The following is a 20365-nucleotide window of genomic DNA, read 5'->3' on the forward strand; positions in this document are numbered from 1 at the left end:
TCTGTGTGTGTGTTTGTGTGTATGTATGTGTGTAACTGTCCAGTCATTGACAGTTCCTCTCTCTTTTCCCTGCTTTGCCTTCTTGTCTCATCACTGTATGCAGTTTGTTTCTGGCTGTGATCATTGCACACAGGTACATTGCATTTCCCACACCTATTGTTGACTTTGCGATCTTTGTTACTTGGGCAGATCTGACACCTCTTTCTCTTTGGTTGGCCCTGTCTGCTTCTTTCCTGTGGCTGGGTTGTGGCTTTTGTCATCCCACACCTTTCCATTGCTTCAATAATCGGGGTTTGCAGTTGGGGGCAGCCTTCTAGTCGACTCCTCATGTGTGGTGTGAAAAGCTCCTTTGACAGCTCTTTGAGGAAGAGCCGTCGTGCATTGGTGATGCCGCTCTTGAATTCTGGGTGCTGGTCCTCTTATCATCGAAGCGCAAGGTAAGGCAAATGTCTTCAAATCTTCCAACAGCCATAGTAGCCTTGTACATGGGATTAGGTAGAGGACTCCCAAACAGCTCATGGACTGATACATCCCAGTTCTTCTCACTTCCTGCAAGCAGGGTCAATCCAATGAAGGCCATGAATTCATCTTTGGTGACATTTTTCCATTCTTTTCCTCTAGCTGTTGCTACTCTCCGTCCTTCCAAGTCTGTGCACTTCATCACCTCTTGTATTATATCATCAGTGATAAAGAGCTCCCATGCATCTTTTGGTGAGACAGTGGTGCTAAGCCCTTGTGCAGGCCCTGACCGACTTCTGAGGATATTGTGGCTCTGTGTTCTGCCCTGGGTGGGAGGTAACTCGCTCCAGTAAGAGCCCTTCCGACTCATTCTGTTGGACATGATTTGGACACTTTCTTCTTCAGAAGACACAGAAGAGGAATCTTCTGAGTCAGATTGATCCTGTTCAGTTGGATTTCCAGGTGGGCGACTGCCACTGCCACCTGGACAATGGTCTGGGTCCTCATCATCAGAAATTTCAGACTCGGAGTCCAACCCCGTTACTGCCTCTCCATCATCCAGCATCTGTAGGACCATTTCAGCTGTGTATCTAGCAGCCATGACACCTTGGATGAGGAAACATAAGAGTAATGTTTTCAATAGATCAATATGTAGCTATATAAATGAATACACTCACACACACACACACACACGCACACACAATACATATAGTAATGTTAGCTATCTTAGTTAGCTAGCTAGTGTTAGCTAGTTATAAAGTACGCTAATTTGTTGATACATAATAATAACAACAGTCATGAAAGACACACACACAATATTATATGAGGATAATACTTACACGTATCAGCTCTTGCTGTGTAAAATAATCTTCCTAAGGGGTGACACTTCTGATATAGTCTGTGTGGTCCACAGTTAATGTATTCCTGACAGCCACAGTTGATAAGAATCAAAGGTTCCCATTGGATTCCATAGAAAATGCATGCGGGTCATTTTTGACCCACTTATGGAAGCTTGGGGTAGTAATACAAAAACTAGAATTTCTTAGAATGTATAAAAGGTAAGTTAAAAATGTAAATGGCATTATATCAAAAACATGTTTTTTGAGGAATACCTGGAATATTAAATGATAACAATTTTTCATTACGAAGATATTTCAAGAAAACAACCTCACCGGGTCATTTTTGACCCACTTATGCATCTAAGGGTTAAAAAAAAAAAATTTATATATATATACAATGATGACAAAGGATTTACACAGGTTCTCCCTCAAAACAATGAAAGCAAGCGAGATGATTCAATTCAATGGGAAAACACGTGATGCGTTTGTAGCGTTTTATGGCACCGTTGGCTTCCCATACTTGCACACCTTCACAGCAGAGCTTAATATCTATATAGCTCTGCTTCACAGTAAATACTTCTCAACTCATGAAGGGGTGCATAACGGAAATTATTTACTGGCCATTGTTTTAATGTTAACCCGAGGGAAAACACGTAATTTGGTTGAACGACAAAACGTGTGAGTCTTCCACCACAGAAATGGACTGGATAGAAGTAAAATAGTTTGCTAGTTGGAAAGCGTGACAGTTAGCTGGTTAGCTTAATGTTTGATATACGAGAGCTAACAGCTGCTTAAAATGCAGAGGTGAAGACAAGCACGTCACATAAGTAGGCTACTGAGGAGCTGCAAATAATTTCAAAGGTTGGTGATTTATTGCATTTCAACATCTGCATAAGACTATCAAGCTTTATCAATTGTTCTGTTTGGTTTTTTTTTTGCCAAAAAGTTAGCTTTTTCTGGAAGCTAATCTGAAACTGAACTCACAATAAAACGTTAACCCTAATTAATAATTGAACACATCTGCTGCTATTTCTTGAGCTTTCACGTTTTGGGTCTAAAGTTAATTAATATCATCCCTATTTCTACCTCACTGTATATTTTATTCATAAGGAACAAGTAGTGTTGTAATGTACACAGTTTTAATTGTGTTAAAATAAAACAATACCTTTACAAGAAACATGTAAGCCTGTGGTCTCCCTAATACAGTACATTTCTCTCTCTTTCCATTTGTTTTTCTCTGCTGACAACGTATACTACTCTCACTATGCATTATTTAACCACTTGCCAGTAGCCTACTCTTTTATAGATGTGCACATGGCAAGTGGCCCCTGCATCCATTCCTCCATTTATTCTTGCTCATGTGCAAAATGCTTCCATGGTGATTTTGGTGTTGTATTTATCCATACACCGTCAAGGTCAGGCTGTAGAGTCTGCTGACTGCATTAGTCCTGTATCCCAGATCAACAGTCTCTACTGAGGTCCTGCAGTGCTGTTGCCATGTTTCATATTGAAGGGCCGAAACAGTGCACTGAACACCGACCCTGAGGGTACTTTATTATTCATAAAAAAAAGTGAACAAATGTTAACTTTCCAATGGAATTTTCCATGGAAAATATACAAAATATGAAAGTTGGAGCTAAATTAAAGATATCCAATCATACCCAATCAACGAAAGGCATTGTTGCATTTCATTGATGCAGCAACGATTATTAATCTTGATATGAATATCTTTATGAAAATAAACCTGCAGTTTTAAAAATTATTTATTGCAATCTCTTTGATAGCTTCAATGTCCACATGACTCATCAGAATCAGTGCAGCTTGATATTAATATACTGGACAAATAAGGGACACAATGCGGTCAATGCCTTCTTATTTTTTGGAAGTGCTGCCTGAAGATGTGAAACCTGAACATTAGCGCAGTAGCAAGTACTCTTTGCTAAGGAATCATTAGGAAAGTTACAGTGTCAAAACTGTTTTGTTACCCTTAGCAAATTTTGAAGGACTCAACAATTGTTACCTACATGCTTTGTGAGGAAAACTCAGACCCTGTGGTATCTTCAATATTGATATTTTAATGTCATGTTTCACCGTGTAACTTTAACTGTAAAACACGCCTTGATCTTGATTAAAATCCATGCACAAGTGTTACATTAGCATGTTCACCTTCATAATCAGGTTAATAAAAGGCTATGGACCATTACTGTAATCACATGAAGATATCTTTGATATTTTAATGTCATGTTTCACTGTCTCTCTCTGTGTTTGGAGACATAGCTGCTCAATGCAAAATGTGCTGGCAGTGGTGCTATTTATAGAAGCAGGGGTCTAGACCAGCACTGCAGCTGAACGCTGTGTGGAGAGAGATGATGGTGGGTGGCATGAGGTGATATTAGTCTTTGGAGGGGGTGGGGATGTCTGTGTGGGGTTATCTGATTAAACACCAGGCTTGTTTGCATAAGTGTGTGTGTGTGTGTGTGTGTGTGTGTGTGTGTGTGTGTGTGTGTGTGTGTGTGTGTGTGTGTGTGTGTGTGTGTGTGTGTGTGTGTGTTTGTGTGTGTGTGTGTGTGTGTGTGTGAGCTGCGCAACAGAGGTAGAGAAGCATTGAGGTGGATGGAGAGCAGAGCTAATGTTACGCAGGTCCTTAGCAGCAGGTCAACAGTTGGGGCATATATGACTGTCTTTCCAAATGTGCATCTTCACTGCTTGGAAAGGATGAATCTACATTTAGTTATCCCTTGTGCTTTTCTTGCTAATATGGGATTAATAACATCAGGTTCAAACCACAATGACATCATGGAGTTGTGTCACTGTAGACTGAGAGATGGAAAGATAAATATGCGGTTCAAGTAGAATCCATGATATCTCAGGAAATTATTATGTTTGCATCCTAATTCTGATAGTTTCTTTTGGGATTTATAGGCTGGTACATCCCATACTCACACATCACACTAAAAACATACACACACTGAAAGAGGGATATAAATGGCTTTATGGCTTTGCCCTTGAAATATGTATGAGCTGCTTTGAGATTCACCACAGTAAATGTGTTCCATCTGCCTCTCGGCTCTCTTGTATGTATATGTAGGGGGTGGATCTCCTGTATCCCAGCAACAGTGCACCAGTTTTGGGCTAGAGGACCTGAAAGAGCCTGGTGGCAACACCTGAAGGGTGGATGTGTGTATGCGTGTGTCTGGCCGGGTTCTGATACAAACGGATAGGTCAGTGAGTGTGTGCCATTACACATGAATGAATTTGGCCATGAATGTGTATGAGTGACCCATTTCTTTCTTTTTCATAATAGTTGGCTAATGCATTTTGATTTTTGTTTTATTCAAATCTTCTTCCAACCAGATTCAGAATCAAGTAGGTGTTTTTGACCGTCAAGTTGGACCCTTATTGTTGAACTGATAAAATGTTATTTCCTGAAGACTCAAATAACCTCCTCTTTGTTCTCTTCAACAAAGCAGGTTAATGGGGATATTTAATAATAGGGTTATGGCGGGTGCATATCTGTAAATCTACTTATGTCACCTCTGGCATGTAGTTGCACACATCCTGTTCAAAGCAGCAATGCATGCATGCAAGATAATTACTTCTTAATGTCCGTTGAAAATAGCTTAGTCTCCTTCTATATTATGCATGAAGACGTGTGTTGTGGTGGTTGTGTTGTGACTTATGGTTCATATATTAGTGCCTAATGCCTTACAGATGCATTAGCTTCATTGTTTTGAGAGATTTACATACACATACATGCTCTGCAATAGCACGTATTTATTCAGTGTTGGTAAAAGCGGGTTACCTTATGAAAGTTATTGCTGTTGATCCACATTTTTATTGAAAGGCCAGGCTCTGCAAATCACATTCAATATGTCAGATTCCATGGACCGTAAGATGCTATGTTTACGGGTTGAAGCCCTTAGATAAATGCTGTCTATATTATTGCGTACTACCTTATTTGTATGCAAGGCACTACTTGGCCCTTAATGTAGCAGTGCAACCATGCTGTGAAGTTATTAGTCAAGAGAAGGATGAATGTGTATCTGAAGGTTAGGTTCTCTTAATTGGTATACTACAGTAGCGCACACACACGGTATTGGGTATTTGCATTCTAAATATAACATGAATTAAACACGTCATGCTCTCATAAATATGCAATATGTGTTAATAATAAACATAGCAAATGTAGACTCAAACACTACTTCTTATGAATGGGAAATATGTGCAAAGCATTCACAAGCACAGACTCTCTCACTTTTGATTCTCATTTCCCCGTTGTGTCTCCTCACCACCGAGTGATCTCATTCTGTGTTTTTATAACCATTTAACTCATCCACAGGCTCTCATGCCATCTTTCCTAATTCACCCTCTGCAGTTTTAACGAGAGCAGAAAACCCCCGCTACAACAATTCACGCAGCCAAACAAAGGTGTTTGTGATAGGGGTGGGGGGGAGTCTGGCAACAATGCATGTTATAATATGAGCAAACGAGCCACTGATGAATTGAGTCAAACAGGTGGTTTATTATTGAGCAATTTCTTTTAAGAATTGTATCAATTAAAAATGTTATCTTTTTTCAAATGTTCACTCAGGATAGTTCTTGGCATCTCTGAGAACGTATTGGTATTTTTTTGTTTGTTTGCCTGCAGGGGCTTTCATTACCACTAATGTTGACCACAAAGGAGATTTCAGATTTGGCTTGGGTTGAAAAAAGCCTAGGAAGTGAGCCAGGCATTGATACATATTTTCATGTAGTAACTCCATTGTTGTGTTACTACAACTTCTGTGTCAGTCACAGTAGCTCACTGAGCCGAAAAATGGGAAAGAGTTTGCTTTAGATCACCATATATATATATATATATATATATATATATATATATATATATATATATATATATTTTGAAACACTTGAATAGCCTCTGTTTTAATTATTTGGTCCAAAAAGTTGCAAAATACGCTCTGTAGATTCATCAAGAGTTTTTATTAGCAATTTTTGGGCGTGACGCTATAATGATGGAGCAGATTGGAGGCGGGGTTTACCGAAAAAAAGCATGTGCGCATGCGCTATGGGCCCAGTATCCAGTATCAAGCTCACTTGAATTGAGATTTCAGGATTATCGTCCATGTGGTATTTTTTGCAAGTAGACGGAAGAAATACTTTGGTTGGAATGCTTTGTTATAGGGCAGGGTGTCTCTGTCAGACAGTGTTGCTAATCAACTATGATCCATGTAATGTTTTAAATCTTACCTGAGCATTGTTATATTCATCAACGAAAACTTTCTCATGCTGCTACCGGCTGGTTTAAACTAATATAATTCCTGTATTACTTCTATTCAACACCTGTGCTGTCCATGTCTCTACATGTCTCCAGCGCAGATATCTGCAAGTGAGGCACTGCAGGGAAATTTAACATGACTAATGGCAGACAGCTGCGGTGCATGCGGAGCATATCAAAGGAGCAGTGTGTGAGACATCGTCTTTTTGCCTTGTCAGGTCTTATTCACTATCAATTAAATCCAGATGCAACCTTAACAGAAGCTGCTGTCTCTTTGCTGATTGCAGTGTGAAGTTCCCTGTTTTATCAGTAGAAGAATGTTGACCTTGCTGTGGTTCTTAAGTTTGAACTCTAATAACCTTTCAGTTCAGTGATTCAAATGCATCTTTAATATGTTCTGTACCTCCAAATGTATAAGTGTAAAAACCAGTACAAATAATAGTAGCATTGTGTGTTTACAAAAATGTGTATAGATTGTGTCTGCTCTCTTTCAAAATCAGACACCTAAAGAAGTTCTAGGATTAGTTTGAATCATTTAAAAGCCTTTGTTTTTTTGGCGGCTTCTTTTATAAACAAGAACGTCATACAAATATTTGTTGTCAGTTGAAAAGACAAAGAACACATTTTTGATTACAATTAAACGTTTTCACTCAATGCAATGTTGTTTGACATCCTTAGTTATTTCACATTTGTTAGTTATTTGTAAGTGGACATTAAGATTTTCAAAATGAAAAAGCTTCAACTGGATTGACCACACAGAAAATGTCGAAGGTGGAGCAAAATTCATGACCATTCATATGACCCTAAAAAGTTTTACCATTTTAACTAAAAATCTGTATTTCCTTGCAGACGGTGCGTCATGGTTTCCCTTGCCAGCCGACTGCTTTGGCCTTTGACCCCGTGCAGAAGATCCTGGCCATCGGCTCCAGGACAGGTGGCGTGCGGATGTATCCTTTAACCCTCAGGACTGCACAATTTATTCCATATTGTTATAGAAAATGAAACAATATGAAATGATGCAATATTAAAATTCAATGACCACAATATTTGTTGAAGTCTAAATATGTTTCAATTAAGTATTGTGGAGCTGTGGAGATATCCCGGTCTACATATCGTATTCGACTCAACAAGAGATATTTGTTGAGTAGAGATAAAAAAAACAAAAAACACTACATGATAATTTTGATGTATTTTTCAATAATAATGAGATTTAAGATGCATAAACGCTTAATCCTGGACATTTCATTACCGCAGTATTTGTCAAAATATAATATATATATATATATAATATAATTTTCTTAGTCCTAGCACTAGATATAACAGATGCACTCTGGCCTTAAATGTAACTAAGACCGATACTTATGACCTATACTGGTAGTAGACGAAATGACATCGTTCACAGCAAATCGTTTATCTACTTCGACATAAACCTGTAGCACTGCTGTCTCCAGGCAGGGGCCTTCGTTCCCTCTTCCTCCCCTCCCCTCCCCCCATTTATTCTCTCATTCCCATCCCTCTTTGAGCCCTGTCATGTTATGTTGCTCGGCTGCCATGTCGCAGGCTCAAAACTGTCCGTCCAACAGCCCGTCCCATCCGGGTCACCAGGTCACAGGGACGGTGGAGGACATGTAAGTGCAACGCAGGTAGGTGATTACACCCTCATAAATACCCAGAGTTCCCAGTGTGCCTCTAGGGGTAGCCAGCAATTATTGATGCTGCTGCAGCCGCACTGCTACTGGTCCTGCCGTGGTAATAGATGTATAGACAGAGTGATATAACTGCAGGAACAAACAAAGAAATAAAGGCATTATGACATTGTTTGAATATTTGAAACAGAAGGAAATAATGCTCCTCAGTATGGATGCCTGACTGTGAAGCAAGGCTGTGATTTGAGCTGGATTGAAGTCCTTGAGTGACTTAGTACTTATATTGACATGCTGCACACACCTCCATCTGCTCCCATGTGGCCTGTCACTGACTCTCTATCTCCCTTTTTCACTCTTGCAATTGCAGGCTCTCACATAATTTTCCTGTTTCTCATTCTGCCTCGCCCTCCACCGTCTCCTACCTAGAGGACCTTCTTATTCCCTGCTTATTTATTCAATTCATCCCTCCCCTGTCCTTCACTGCCTTTCTCTATGTTCTTCCCCTATCTTTCCAGGGTTTTGAGACATCAACCTGTCATCTTCTGTCAGGGTTTCTGTTTGTTCTTTTTCCTCTGTTGCTTTTCAAAAGCTCTGCATGTAAGCAGTATAAGAACTGTGTACAGTCGTAGTCATCGCAGGAATTTGTCATGCTCCATTTCTACTACATGTTTGTTAAAATAGTAAGCCCTGCCTTTTCCTATTGTTCTGCATCAACACTATAAGTCTTCCACTCACACCCAAGGATATTTCACCAGATTTTCATTTCAGCCAGTGAAAGAAAAACAAATTGAAGCTAGCACTCTTTCTCTGCTGTGACTGACCCCCTACCGTAGACGCTTCTACTGTAGCAACTCATCACTATTTGGCAGATATATACAGTATATATATTTTGTTCCTGTTAGGATATCGGTATTCATCTCCGCAGGCTCAAAGGTAAACACTCAGCTGACACTTTTGATCGACGGTGTGGGGCTGCGGTTATGTGGGCTCTCTGTGGGAGGTGCCTTTTTCCTGTATGCTGTGTGTAGGCATGCGTGTCTCACTGTGTGTTTGTGTTTGTCTGTACAGGCAGAAGAGTGATCAATACATCTTAGCTTCCAGGGAGTGTCCTTGCTTTGTCATAAAAAAAACATGTTTGTCAATAACTTGTTTCTAACCTGGATACTATGGAGCAATTTATTTAGGCAATTAAGCTAGATACAACTACTCTGCCCTTTCTCAGCCACGTCTATAGCTTACCAAACAGACGCCAGCTTTATTACCTTTCACCTCTCTTTCATGATGTAATTAACATTCGTTTTCACTCCAAAATCTCAGGATGTGACGTTGCCAAGGCTATGTGTTTCATCTGAAGTGAGACTTTAGAACTCAAAGGACTGTACAAGGCATAAGCTCATTATAATTTAATTGAGATTGCGCCGACCAGAATATTTAAAAACCCAACTCATAGAGGGCTGGATGTATTAATTAACATTGTTTACTATGAGAAAACCAAGGAGTTGGGTCAGGGTTGGAGAAAATTCTCAGAGAATTGAAGCAAGTAGAGGAATAAATAGAGTTATAGGAAGGGAGAATGAGACAAAGGAAGCATTAGAGCACTGAGCACACGTCTAATGGTGCTGTCCGCTGTTTTCAAAGCAACTGGTCTTATAAAAATGTACCCATAATAGGCCACAGGTATCGGCTGTCTGTTGGCTGAAAGAGAGAAAATATGGTCTGTGTTGGACAAGAAATATAATCATCAAACCTCTTTGTTTAGAAAAGCTAATACATATCAATAAAGTCACCAAATGTATAAAAAAGGTTTCAATCATAATTTGCAATGGCTGATACTTGTGAACAAGAAACAGAGAACCCACCTGAGCAAAGTGACTGACTGTTACAATCACTTTGTTTTGGTGTTGTTAATACCTGCAGTGTTTCAAAAGTGTCATATATTTAGGATGAACCTATGAACCAATCACAGTAGGCCTGGTCCTGCTCCGGTGAATGGTGCATAGTGACGATGTCATCAGGGTTGGCGCAGTGGGTTGGCAATGAGGCTCTCTGCAGTGGGCTCATGGGACACTCCCCCCCCTGCCTGGGACGAGATCACCAAAATATGCTGAGATTTGGTTTATTCAGAGCAAATACAAGTGAGAAACAGCATGTCAATTGTATGTGTGTGTGTCTAATGTGTTTCTTTCTGTTCCTAAACCCCTGTGTCTGCCTGCTGGGTGTGCGTTTATGTGTGCCGCCTACCTGTGTCTACATCCAGTGTGTGCACATGTGTCTTCGTCTTTCACGGTGTTGGTTTTTGTGTCTGCACAGTGAAAGTGGATATAGTTTCAATGAGGGGGTCAGGTAATAGAATTGCCCAGAGTCTGATAGACAGTCAGTTCTCATAACAGTCAGGGAGAAGGGAGAAGAGAACAAGAATGAGGTTAGAGACGGTAGAGAGAAAAGAATGGAAGAGGACAGAAAGAGGGTTCTTATTGATATCAACGGCTTGTTCATAACATCATGTGACAGTTATCATTGATCAACATATCAGCAATGCGATAAACCATTGCCAGATTCAATTCAAATACATTTTACTCACAAAAAATAAGACTGAATGTAGATATGTGAAATTGGACATCCCAAAAACCTATCCAAAGCTTTAGAAAAGTAGCTTGTAGAATTCGAGGAAGTTCATGTACAGAAAAATTGTAAAAAAAACACCTTTTGCAATAACCAAATACTGTAAAACCAAATCAGTCTGTCCCTAACTTCTATATGGGCCTAACAACATTTATTTTGAGTCATGATTTTGCCCGGGGCTGGTGTAAGAGACTGTAATCATTTTACCATGTATAAAAAACTGGCTACTAAGTGTACGTATATAATACTGAAGCATGATGTTTGGGGAATAGCTTTGATACTGATTCGTAGTGTCCGTACATATCAATAGACTTGACTAAAGCTGATATTATACGTCCTCCTTTATCAGCTCAAGGCACTGCCAAGGCTTTTGCCTCGCCCATAAATCTGCTGAGTAATCGAGATAAGTAAGCCAATGTCGACATCAGTCTCCTGCTTGTTGCTGGGTAGGAAGTCTTGTGCGTCTTTACTTTTCAGTAAGAAACTCTCTCATCAGCAGCCGCATGTTCAACCAACAGCAGCAAGCGATTAGTAAACCTAATTTGGCGGATGGAGCGGGAGCGGACGATGGGAGGCGGTGTGTGTGTGTGTGTGTGTGTGTGTGTGTGTGTGTGTGTGTGTGTGTGTGTGTGTGTGTGTGTGTGTGTGTGTGTGTGTGTGTGTGTGTGTGTGTGTGTGTGTGTGTGTGTGTGTGTGTGTGTGTGTGTGTGTGAACGCCGTTGCAGTGCCAGTTTGAAAAAACAATAGCATTAGATAGTCATCAATTAAGCATTCAACGTTGTCACACTGTGTCTTTGGCTTTGCTGACTGAGGGAGCAGCTCTGCATACATGATGACAGTGTTACAGTCGGAAAGAGGCCAGGGCTACAGTCAGATGCTAACCATGCCATGTTTTGGCTGTATTTGAACGCATGCTCAATTTACATCCCTTCTTTCACCACTGTTGCCACAAACTCACAACATGAGCTCATAGACTCGTTGCCATGGATATGAGCACACATACTGTAATCACGACAACACATAAGTCCTGACTTCACTCGGTCTTGATTGAATTACACGTAATAGGATTTGCAGCCCGCTATTAGAAAACTAGAGTAACGGCAGGTTTTACTATAGCGCAAAGGTGAGCAAGCAGAAATGCTGCTCTACTAGAAAAAGAATGAAGCAGCAATATTAAGCTGCTCTTAACCGCACATGCTCTCTATCCTTACTTTACCCTTGTAGGGTGCACGATAATAGAATAAATGGTTCCATCCAGTAGTATCCTCCTGGATTAGAGGGAAAGTAATACGAGCCTCGCAGTGTGTTTTGAATGAGAAAGATGTATAGCAAGTATTTTTTCCTTCTAATCATAGTTAACACTATTTTAAAAGATCGCTTCATTTGGTGTCTCCTATCTTTAGCATGCAAAACACCTCTTTAACGAGTGTTTCCCAGTTTTATTTCCAAGTGAATACTCAAAGCAGATGTTGCATGTTTGCCTGCGGCTGTGGAAGCTTCAGTGTTTGGTGAGATCACATGCATATCCAGATGCAAATATAAAAGAGGTCTATGATTTTCCATTCAGTGATTAAGTTAGTCTGAATGTGCTATGTGTTACCCTTTTGCTCAACTGAACTGAGTAAACGTCCTCTAATACTAAACTGTATATCCTGTTCACTTAGTATTTGATATCATGCATCTAGAAACTTTTTTTCTGTGTATTATTTTAAATCATATGCCATGTTATAACATGCAGACAGATGACGATAATGTATGACACAATGCAATTTCTTTTACAATATGTTTCTATTTGACAAAAAGAGGATCAAACAAGAGAGGGAGGGTATCTGGTGTTTTGGGAGTTTTTCTGGTGAGAGACTTGATAAAACTAGCCCAAACCACATAAGACAATCTGCGAACAGTTGCAGTGAAAGACGACTATCAGAACTGCCTCTGAACCCTTCATACGAGTCATATAATGGTGTGGCAACAGTTAATTATCATAATTGGTTGCTGTAATTTTATATCATTTGTCTATAAACACAACAAAAAAAACAAACAGTGAAAGTAGAAAATGCCTCCTGTGCACCTTCGCTTTCCCACTTTGGATAATGCTACCAAAATATTTTTCATTTGTCACTCTGAACCACCCAGTGTTACAAATCGCTTTCTTTTTCTTCTCGATTTTGAATTTGAAAAGAAAGTCTTTACCACATACTTTGTGTTTGAACACTTGCTGTGTGTGTTGTAATGCAATGCTTCTGACAGTGTAAAATCCAACGGAAGAGGCTGCTGTTCTCTCTGTGATAGTCCATCGTGTGTTTTTCAGTGAACCAAAACCTCAAACTTAAGTGTCAAAATGTTGTTCCATTTTTGCAATTTTGAAAACACGGTGGGTGGTAGGACAATAATTTATTTCTGTGTATGAAGCTTAGTTTCAGCTTGATTGCATTTATTTCCTCCTTTTGTCCCTGAAGTGTTACATTGCTGCTGAAGAAGTCTTTGGTCTGATGCAAATTACAATATTTTAAGTACCAATGTTTCACATTACACGTAATTTATATACATATGAAAATGGCGATATACAGTATGAGAAACATGAAACTTTGCACATGAGTTTAAATATTTGAAAATGATAGTCATATATGGCCCTCTGTAACAGAGAGCTTTTCATTATTATTTACATCCTCTTTATCCCTGATCTCCTTAGCCCCCTGGTTGTATTTGCTCTTTGATTTTTCGTCCACTCTGGTAGGGATTGGCGGTTTGTCGAGGAATGATAGGTCAGCTGCCTATAAATAGCTGCACTGAGAATAGAGTTGGAAATGCCACTGGTAGTCGGACTACCTTCTGCTAAACGATACTTTGCAAAGTGTAGACAATATACCAGGACATGCTTATAGCTCAGCTAAAAAGGGATCAATTGCCTTTTAGACCCTTTAACATTACATAGACTGACTCATCAACCATACATGAAGAAAAGCATCACTCTTTTTATTCCACTCTACAAGTAGGTATCATTTTCCTGATGAAAAAAGGCGTCACTTAGGCTAGTGCAGGCTGACCTTTGCGTGATTATCTAATGTGCAAATGTTTGCTAAACCTTATTGCACAAGGGTCAATAAAAAGCTTTTATGATGAATGAAAAGACATCAGAAAGAGGGCAAGGGAGATGGTTTAGAGGAATACTGGCCTGTACCAAAAGATAATATTGGTAACGTCAACAACTAAACTTAAACCCCCTAACTTCCAGTTGCTTGCTCTTAAGAGGTATGTACCTTTGTGCAAAACATTGACTTTCATGTTTACTTATGAGGACATCTAGTGTAAATAAAATAGTATTTGGTTTCTGAGTAAAGTAACAGTGGTGCTGCAATGTGTTACTCATCCGTCCTTCAGCTTACGAAACACTCACATGTGCCCACACAACAACAAATAAACAAACAGTGAAAGTCTTGTGATGATTCCTGCGGAATTCAGCCTCCGAGTTCACTAACATACTATCAACTGTATCGTACCCTGCAGCAGAGTGGAATTGATATGCAAGCAAAAGGAAATGTAAAAACGAGGCCTCTGAGTCAGTGTGCCTGCATGCATTTGTGTGTAAATGTGTCCATGCATATACAGTATTTGAGCCTTGAATAACAGGTAGAAAACACAAGGTGAAGGAAAATTAAACAAAAATACCGCAGAAACTGACAGTCAAAGTCTATTTTTGTGACGGCATAACGTGGCGTTCACACAATGGTGTTTGAAGGTTTCCCCCTTTCAGCTAATTAACTGCATCTCTGTGATCCATCTGCAGACTTTAATTGGAGTCAGGCACATTGTCGAGATGCAATTATACACGTCAGAACCACTGGCTAAATGTGTGTTGCAAAATAACAGCATCTGTATTCTAGTCGCCATCATTCTTCACTGTTCCCTAGATCAAGAGAAGGGTTGCAGGGTTGAGTGAGATATTGTACATATTTGTACCAAATGCAAATTTGTCTACCAATCATTTATCCACCAAACTTCTCATTTCGGTTTTCTTTCAACAACACTTGATGACTGTGAACATTTTAAAGTGATAAATGCAGAAATGACTAAAACTCTTTAATGTGTGATGATATATTTTTCTTGTACTGTCTCGTATCTAATGACCTGGTCACACTTGAAAATAACTACTTTCTTTATACACAGTGACAAATGTTTATTTATTTATAGAAACAACATTGCACATTTATTTTCCATCTCTGTTGGAGGGCATTTATATTCTTACACCAGTTCTTCTGTCAACATGACCTCGGAGCAATGTATGCAGCCTTTTGCATCCCATAGTCTGATTTACAAAAATAAACGGAGGTTGACAGCTAATGTCATCAGATTGCTCTGCTATGCCCTACATTCTGTTTCTGTTTGATGAACCTCTTTTAATCCATTAAGATAACACCCACCCAGTAAACCCTAAGGATGCTATTTTTTTAAAGCTGTTGCACACTGTATTCTATCTTGAATGTGGACTTTATTCTCATTCTCCTACTTAGCCTTTTAATCATCTTAATCAGGATGATTTTAGGTTCCGTTTGGTTTCTCTGTCCTCTTTCGCACTATCGCATTTTACCACATTTATATTTTAGTGGAAAGAATGCAAATGAATCCAGGCACTGACTGGATCGCAGTTATTCCGTAATTATCTCAAACCGCAAGAAATTCTGCGAACAGAATTAGCCGCTCTGCCAATGCAATGGTACATTTGATCTTTAAGTCTTTAATTAGATCAGATTACATGTCCCTTTGAATTATGTGACTTTCGCTATTGGGACTTGATGTTTACTCCACGTGATGGTGAGGTGTGTGTGTGTGTATGCATACTGAGCATGGTTTTCCCGCTGTGTTGCCACGTGTCAACACATTACATAATGCGTAGCTCACTTCATCAGCTGCAGAGAAAGCATAAGGAGGGAGACAGTGAAAAAAATAGAAGGACGTTTTTGAGTCTGTGTGACAGATAAGGGACAATGAGCTGTTCTGCATTCTTATCTCAGTGCGCAGTGATGTCACGTGGAAGACTGTGTGCATTTCAAGTCAATTGAAGATAGGACTGTTAGATCTATGTCTGTGTTGCATTATTGCATTGATTCCATTACATCAAGACATAATAGGAACTGTAATGATGTAGAGCTTCTGAACAAATCCTCTAGGTATTAAAATCATCTTTCTCCAACATACTGTATAATTTAACTTCTTACTTCAACGAAATGTCAACTTCAAGCCTCAGTTTTTTAAATCAGATTTCCTTAAATGTAGCCTCAATGAAACAAAACTTGTGTCCTGTTTCACTCACTTTACCATGTCAAATACACAAAAGTGCAAATGCTGGTGATTTTTCCAACAAATGTAAACATTTTTATTATGAAACATGTGTGCCTTTCTCTGTGTGTGTGTGTGTGTGTGTGTGTGTGTGTGTGTGTGTGTGTGTGTGTGTGTGTATATACATTATGTTAATACTCCTTGCCTATACTTTTATTTTTATCAAGCTATTTAGAAAACAACTGCCATACTTGCTCAAGCTGCAAATAAGAACAAACCATAGAGTTTCACTTCAATTATCAACTGCACACTCTGCATATTTACTAATGACTTACTTTTTGTTCATATGAGCTCAAACACCTGGTGAATACAATGCAGGTACAGCCTGTCGCACAGCTGGCAGGGTTCCGACAGACGATGCAGAATGTGTTCAGCGCTTTTGCTGGCGACTGCACAGGGAGCTTGTTTGACTCGACCCAAGTAAAACGGAGGGAAGCCAAACATTAATTTGCACATAGCACACGCACCAGAGAGGAGATGGGGATGTTGTATAAAGAGCAAAAGCTGGTCTTGCATGACAGCAGAAATGTTCATTAATTTGTCCAATGACACAACAATGTAATAGAACAACCCATTCCCCTATGATATTTTCCCCCACTTCAAGTACATCAAGTTCACAGGAACCAACTAGTTTGTTCACTCTCATGATAATAGAAGACAAAAAGAACATATATAGACCACTGGGCCAAAACAGCAGAATATCCTTTGGTTTATTTTCCAAGGACATGCACTCCAAAAATCTACAACACTGTTGCTTGTCACTGCAGTAATGAAGATAACGGCAAAAGATTTGTCCTTGGTGAGCAGCAAAGGTGCTGCGACCGTCATCACAGAGTCACCTGGTGAGACGGAGCAGCGTAGCACATCATATCTCTTTAATTCATTCTGTCTATCAGCAAAATAACAGACCCTAGCCAAGGGGCTTTGCTGGTGCCAGCTGCCTCCCCTGTTGATTCGATTCCTCACCTCATCGCCCGGGCCTGTAGCAGTCAGCCACTGATCTGTCCAGGCGGTTTGTCTAGACATCTGATTGTGAAGACAAAGGGACTTTTGTTGTTGCTTCTTTCTCCGACACAAGTCTTTGTTTGTTTGTTGGTTCTGGCCAAATAGACTGCAGGTGATAGAGAAAGATACAGTTTTTTTGGGATCACCTCTGTTAAGGGGAGGGGAATTATACAGTGGGCGAGGGTGTGAGGTGCTCATTGTTGGAGGAGGTATTACACGCTGAAGCTGAAATAAAACAGGTGGTTTTCCTATGAGTTCCACAGGACACAATGCATTTAAAACTACTAGAATATTACAATTTGGGAAGACACATCTGTTACATGTAGCAGTAACAGCATGCCCCCAGTATTCTAAAGTGTCAATGACATGGAAGTTAAAGCATCTTTAGTTCTGTAATGTGAGTATTTCCAAGTGAAATGGATTATGCGAGCAGAGTGTCATTTCGAGGGATTTCATCCGATTTCTCGGGGATTTGATTGCTTAAAAGTGGTCAAAAGAGAGCAAAAGGCCTGTTGAAAACCACTTGATTTGGAGCAGCATGCCTCCCACATTACATTTGTACCAGAGATTTGGCCTTGATCTGCACCTCCAAACCTGTGTTATCAGTAGGCTGAGGATGTGGGAGAAATAAATAAATAATACCACGCTCTCTTGGAGAAGTAAACAAAGTTTTTGCCAGGTGACATCAAAAAACACATCTTATGATGTTTCTCTGCCAACTCAGTCATGAGTGCTTTCATATGATTGAGTTGTTGTGTGGACAACATCATAAATGGTACGCTGCATTATGGGTGATGGCAAATTTGCAGATTAATACTATAACACGATAGGCCAACCAGCATAAAAGTTGCTCTGTTGTAAAGTCATAAAACTCCTCTGGCCTACACATCCACTTTTTTAAATATATAGGGCTGTTACAACACAAGTTACTTTCTTTCCCTCTTCTTTATCTTATGATCTTGTATATTACAGACAAAGGCTTTTTGGATTCTGAGTTTAGCCTACGTGTTTTTGTGACTCCATACCACACCATCTCCTATTCAGGTCATACCTCAGTGCCGAAACACAAGGCAATTGCTGCTATCTCCCTTGGCTTCTCCATCTAGCGCTCAGGCTGATAGGTGCCTATTTTATCTGCTCTTCTGGCCCCTGGAAGATGAGAAGACATGATAAAAAGGGCCGATCACGGATAAACAAATTCCCAGAGACGGATAAGAGGATACTGCAGGTCCAGGCTGTGTAAAGGGGGATCTAGAAAATAAACTTTAAAGAACTGGATACAAATAGGAGCAAGAGAGTGAGACAGAGGTGTGGATGATGTGTGCAAAATGTGCATTGAATAGCAGAGGAGCTGTGTTCAGATTTGAAAGTGAATTCCCTCTAAATGGAAATTTCGGGTGTGCTGTGTTGTTGGCTGATTAGATTGGAGGTGATTATTGTGTGTGCCCAAAGCACAATGAGCATGCATGGAAAATATCAATCCACTAAAAGAGGTAAAAATTAACCTTGCTTCTTGTGCCAATGAACTTCCTGTTTCCAAAATGAAGTGCCACTTTGTTAATTATTGGAGTAGTGTGATTGACATTGTGAGCACCATATAACAAATGAAAACTTATGTTGAAATGAAACTTCTTTAAAGGGGCACTATTCTGCTTATTGGGGTTTTCCCTTTCCTGTAGTGTGTTGTATAGGTTTTTGTGCATGTACATGCTTTGTAAAGGCTAAAATCTAAAAGTTCCCTCCAGAGTGAGTTTCGTTCCTACAAACTTGTCTGAAACACTTCAATTGGACTCCTCTGTTTACTTCCGTGACATAATGGCTATTGTGCCATTGGCTCATGCTCCAACACATTGTACTGTGCGTGGTATGCTAAGGGACAGGACATCTGAGTGGTTGACCAATCACAGCAGAGCTTTCCATCCAACTAATAAGAGCAGGCTGGCGTCGGGTTTCAGACAGAAGGTTAAAAGTACAGATAGTATGAGTAAAATTAAGACCTTTTTGAACAATAAAGCATGTAACAGTCTCCTAGTAGAGGCATAAAATAAACATATGAACCTGAAAATGTGAATAGTAGAGCCCCTTTTAACTTTCTATCATTACGCACATGTTAATTTTGGGTGAAGAATTCATTATTGTCAATTGGCACTTATCCATACCTCTTATTAGGTCATATCCTTAGTGATTTAACTAATGTAGTTTTAGGTTTTATAGACTTACTTTAGTCTAATTATGGTTTATAAGCTTTAAAGGTCAGGTTTGAATGACTTTTGGTATCATGGGTCCAAGCAAAGTGCCACTTGTTTGGGATAAGGACCAATGTCCTGAGCTCTTTCAGTCTGTATCAGCAAGGCCATCTGAATCCTAATTGGCCATTAGTGAAACTGACTCAGTGTCATTACCATCTCGGCTGATATTCATCACAATTAGCATGTAAGATGTTGTCGTCGATCATTAACATCATATTTTCCATCGTCTCTTTTGAAAATTAAACTCAAATGACATATATGGCATGGCATGCATGATCTTCTAATTCAGTCCTCACTTTGTTACGTGCTCGATTTGACAATTTTTGAATCACTATTTGTAATTCATGTATTAAAAAAAATATGTTATATCTAGCTGATTCTCAGAAGTCTCATTTCTGCTACTTTGCTTATTTCTTCCAATGTTCCTTCCTTCCTTCCTTCCTTCCTTCCTTCCTTCCTTCCTTCCTTCCTTCCTTCCTTCCTTCCTTCCTTCCTTCCTTCCTTCCTTCCTTCCTTCTTCTTCCTTCCTTCCTTCCTTCCTTCCTTCCTTCCTTCCTTCCTTCCTTCCTTCCTTCCTTCCTTCCTTTTCTTTCTCCTTCCATTTAATTTGGTGTCTGGTTTACACTTTCAGGGGTGAATGAGTCATGGGCAATACAACAGCACTCTAATCTCTTCCGTAATACCGCCTGCTGCTACAGAGACTGTAACATGTTACAAGCTCAGTGTTGCATCTGTGTGTTTATGTGCAGCCGTGCACACAATCTAAGCAGGTTTTGTGTGCACAGTTGAGTGTGCTTGCAATTCAGAGAAAAGGCAAGAGAGATAGAGGATGGAAGGCGTGTTGTAGGCTCTTTTGAAAAGGATGTACGCCTCCAAGTGTAAGCAAGCGACTCGTGTAGGTGTGCATGTGTGAACACGAGGGTGAATGCAGAG

General features: G+C 39.8%; 1 protein-coding gene across 9 annotated transcripts in view; it reads left to right on the forward strand.

Annotated features, from left to right (window-relative positions):
- stxbp5l (syntaxin binding protein 5L) overlaps window positions 1-20365 on the forward strand; it is a 125324-nt gene that overhangs the window by 11873 nt on the left and 93086 nt on the right. For all 9 annotated transcript variants that reach the window (XM_063888139.1, XM_063888142.1, XM_063888140.1 and 6 more), the window contains exon 2: window positions 7423-7520. In XM_063888139.1, the coding sequence (XP_063744209.1) occupies window positions 7423-7520 (98 nt within the window). The remainder of the gene's footprint in view (window positions 1-7422; window positions 7521-20365) is intronic.

Source organism: Eleginops maclovinus, chromosome 7, assembly GCF_036324505.1.
Source record: "Eleginops maclovinus isolate JMC-PN-2008 ecotype Puerto Natales chromosome 7, JC_Emac_rtc_rv5, whole genome shotgun sequence".
Taxonomy (NCBI): domain Eukaryota; kingdom Metazoa; phylum Chordata; class Actinopteri; order Perciformes; family Eleginopidae; genus Eleginops; species Eleginops maclovinus.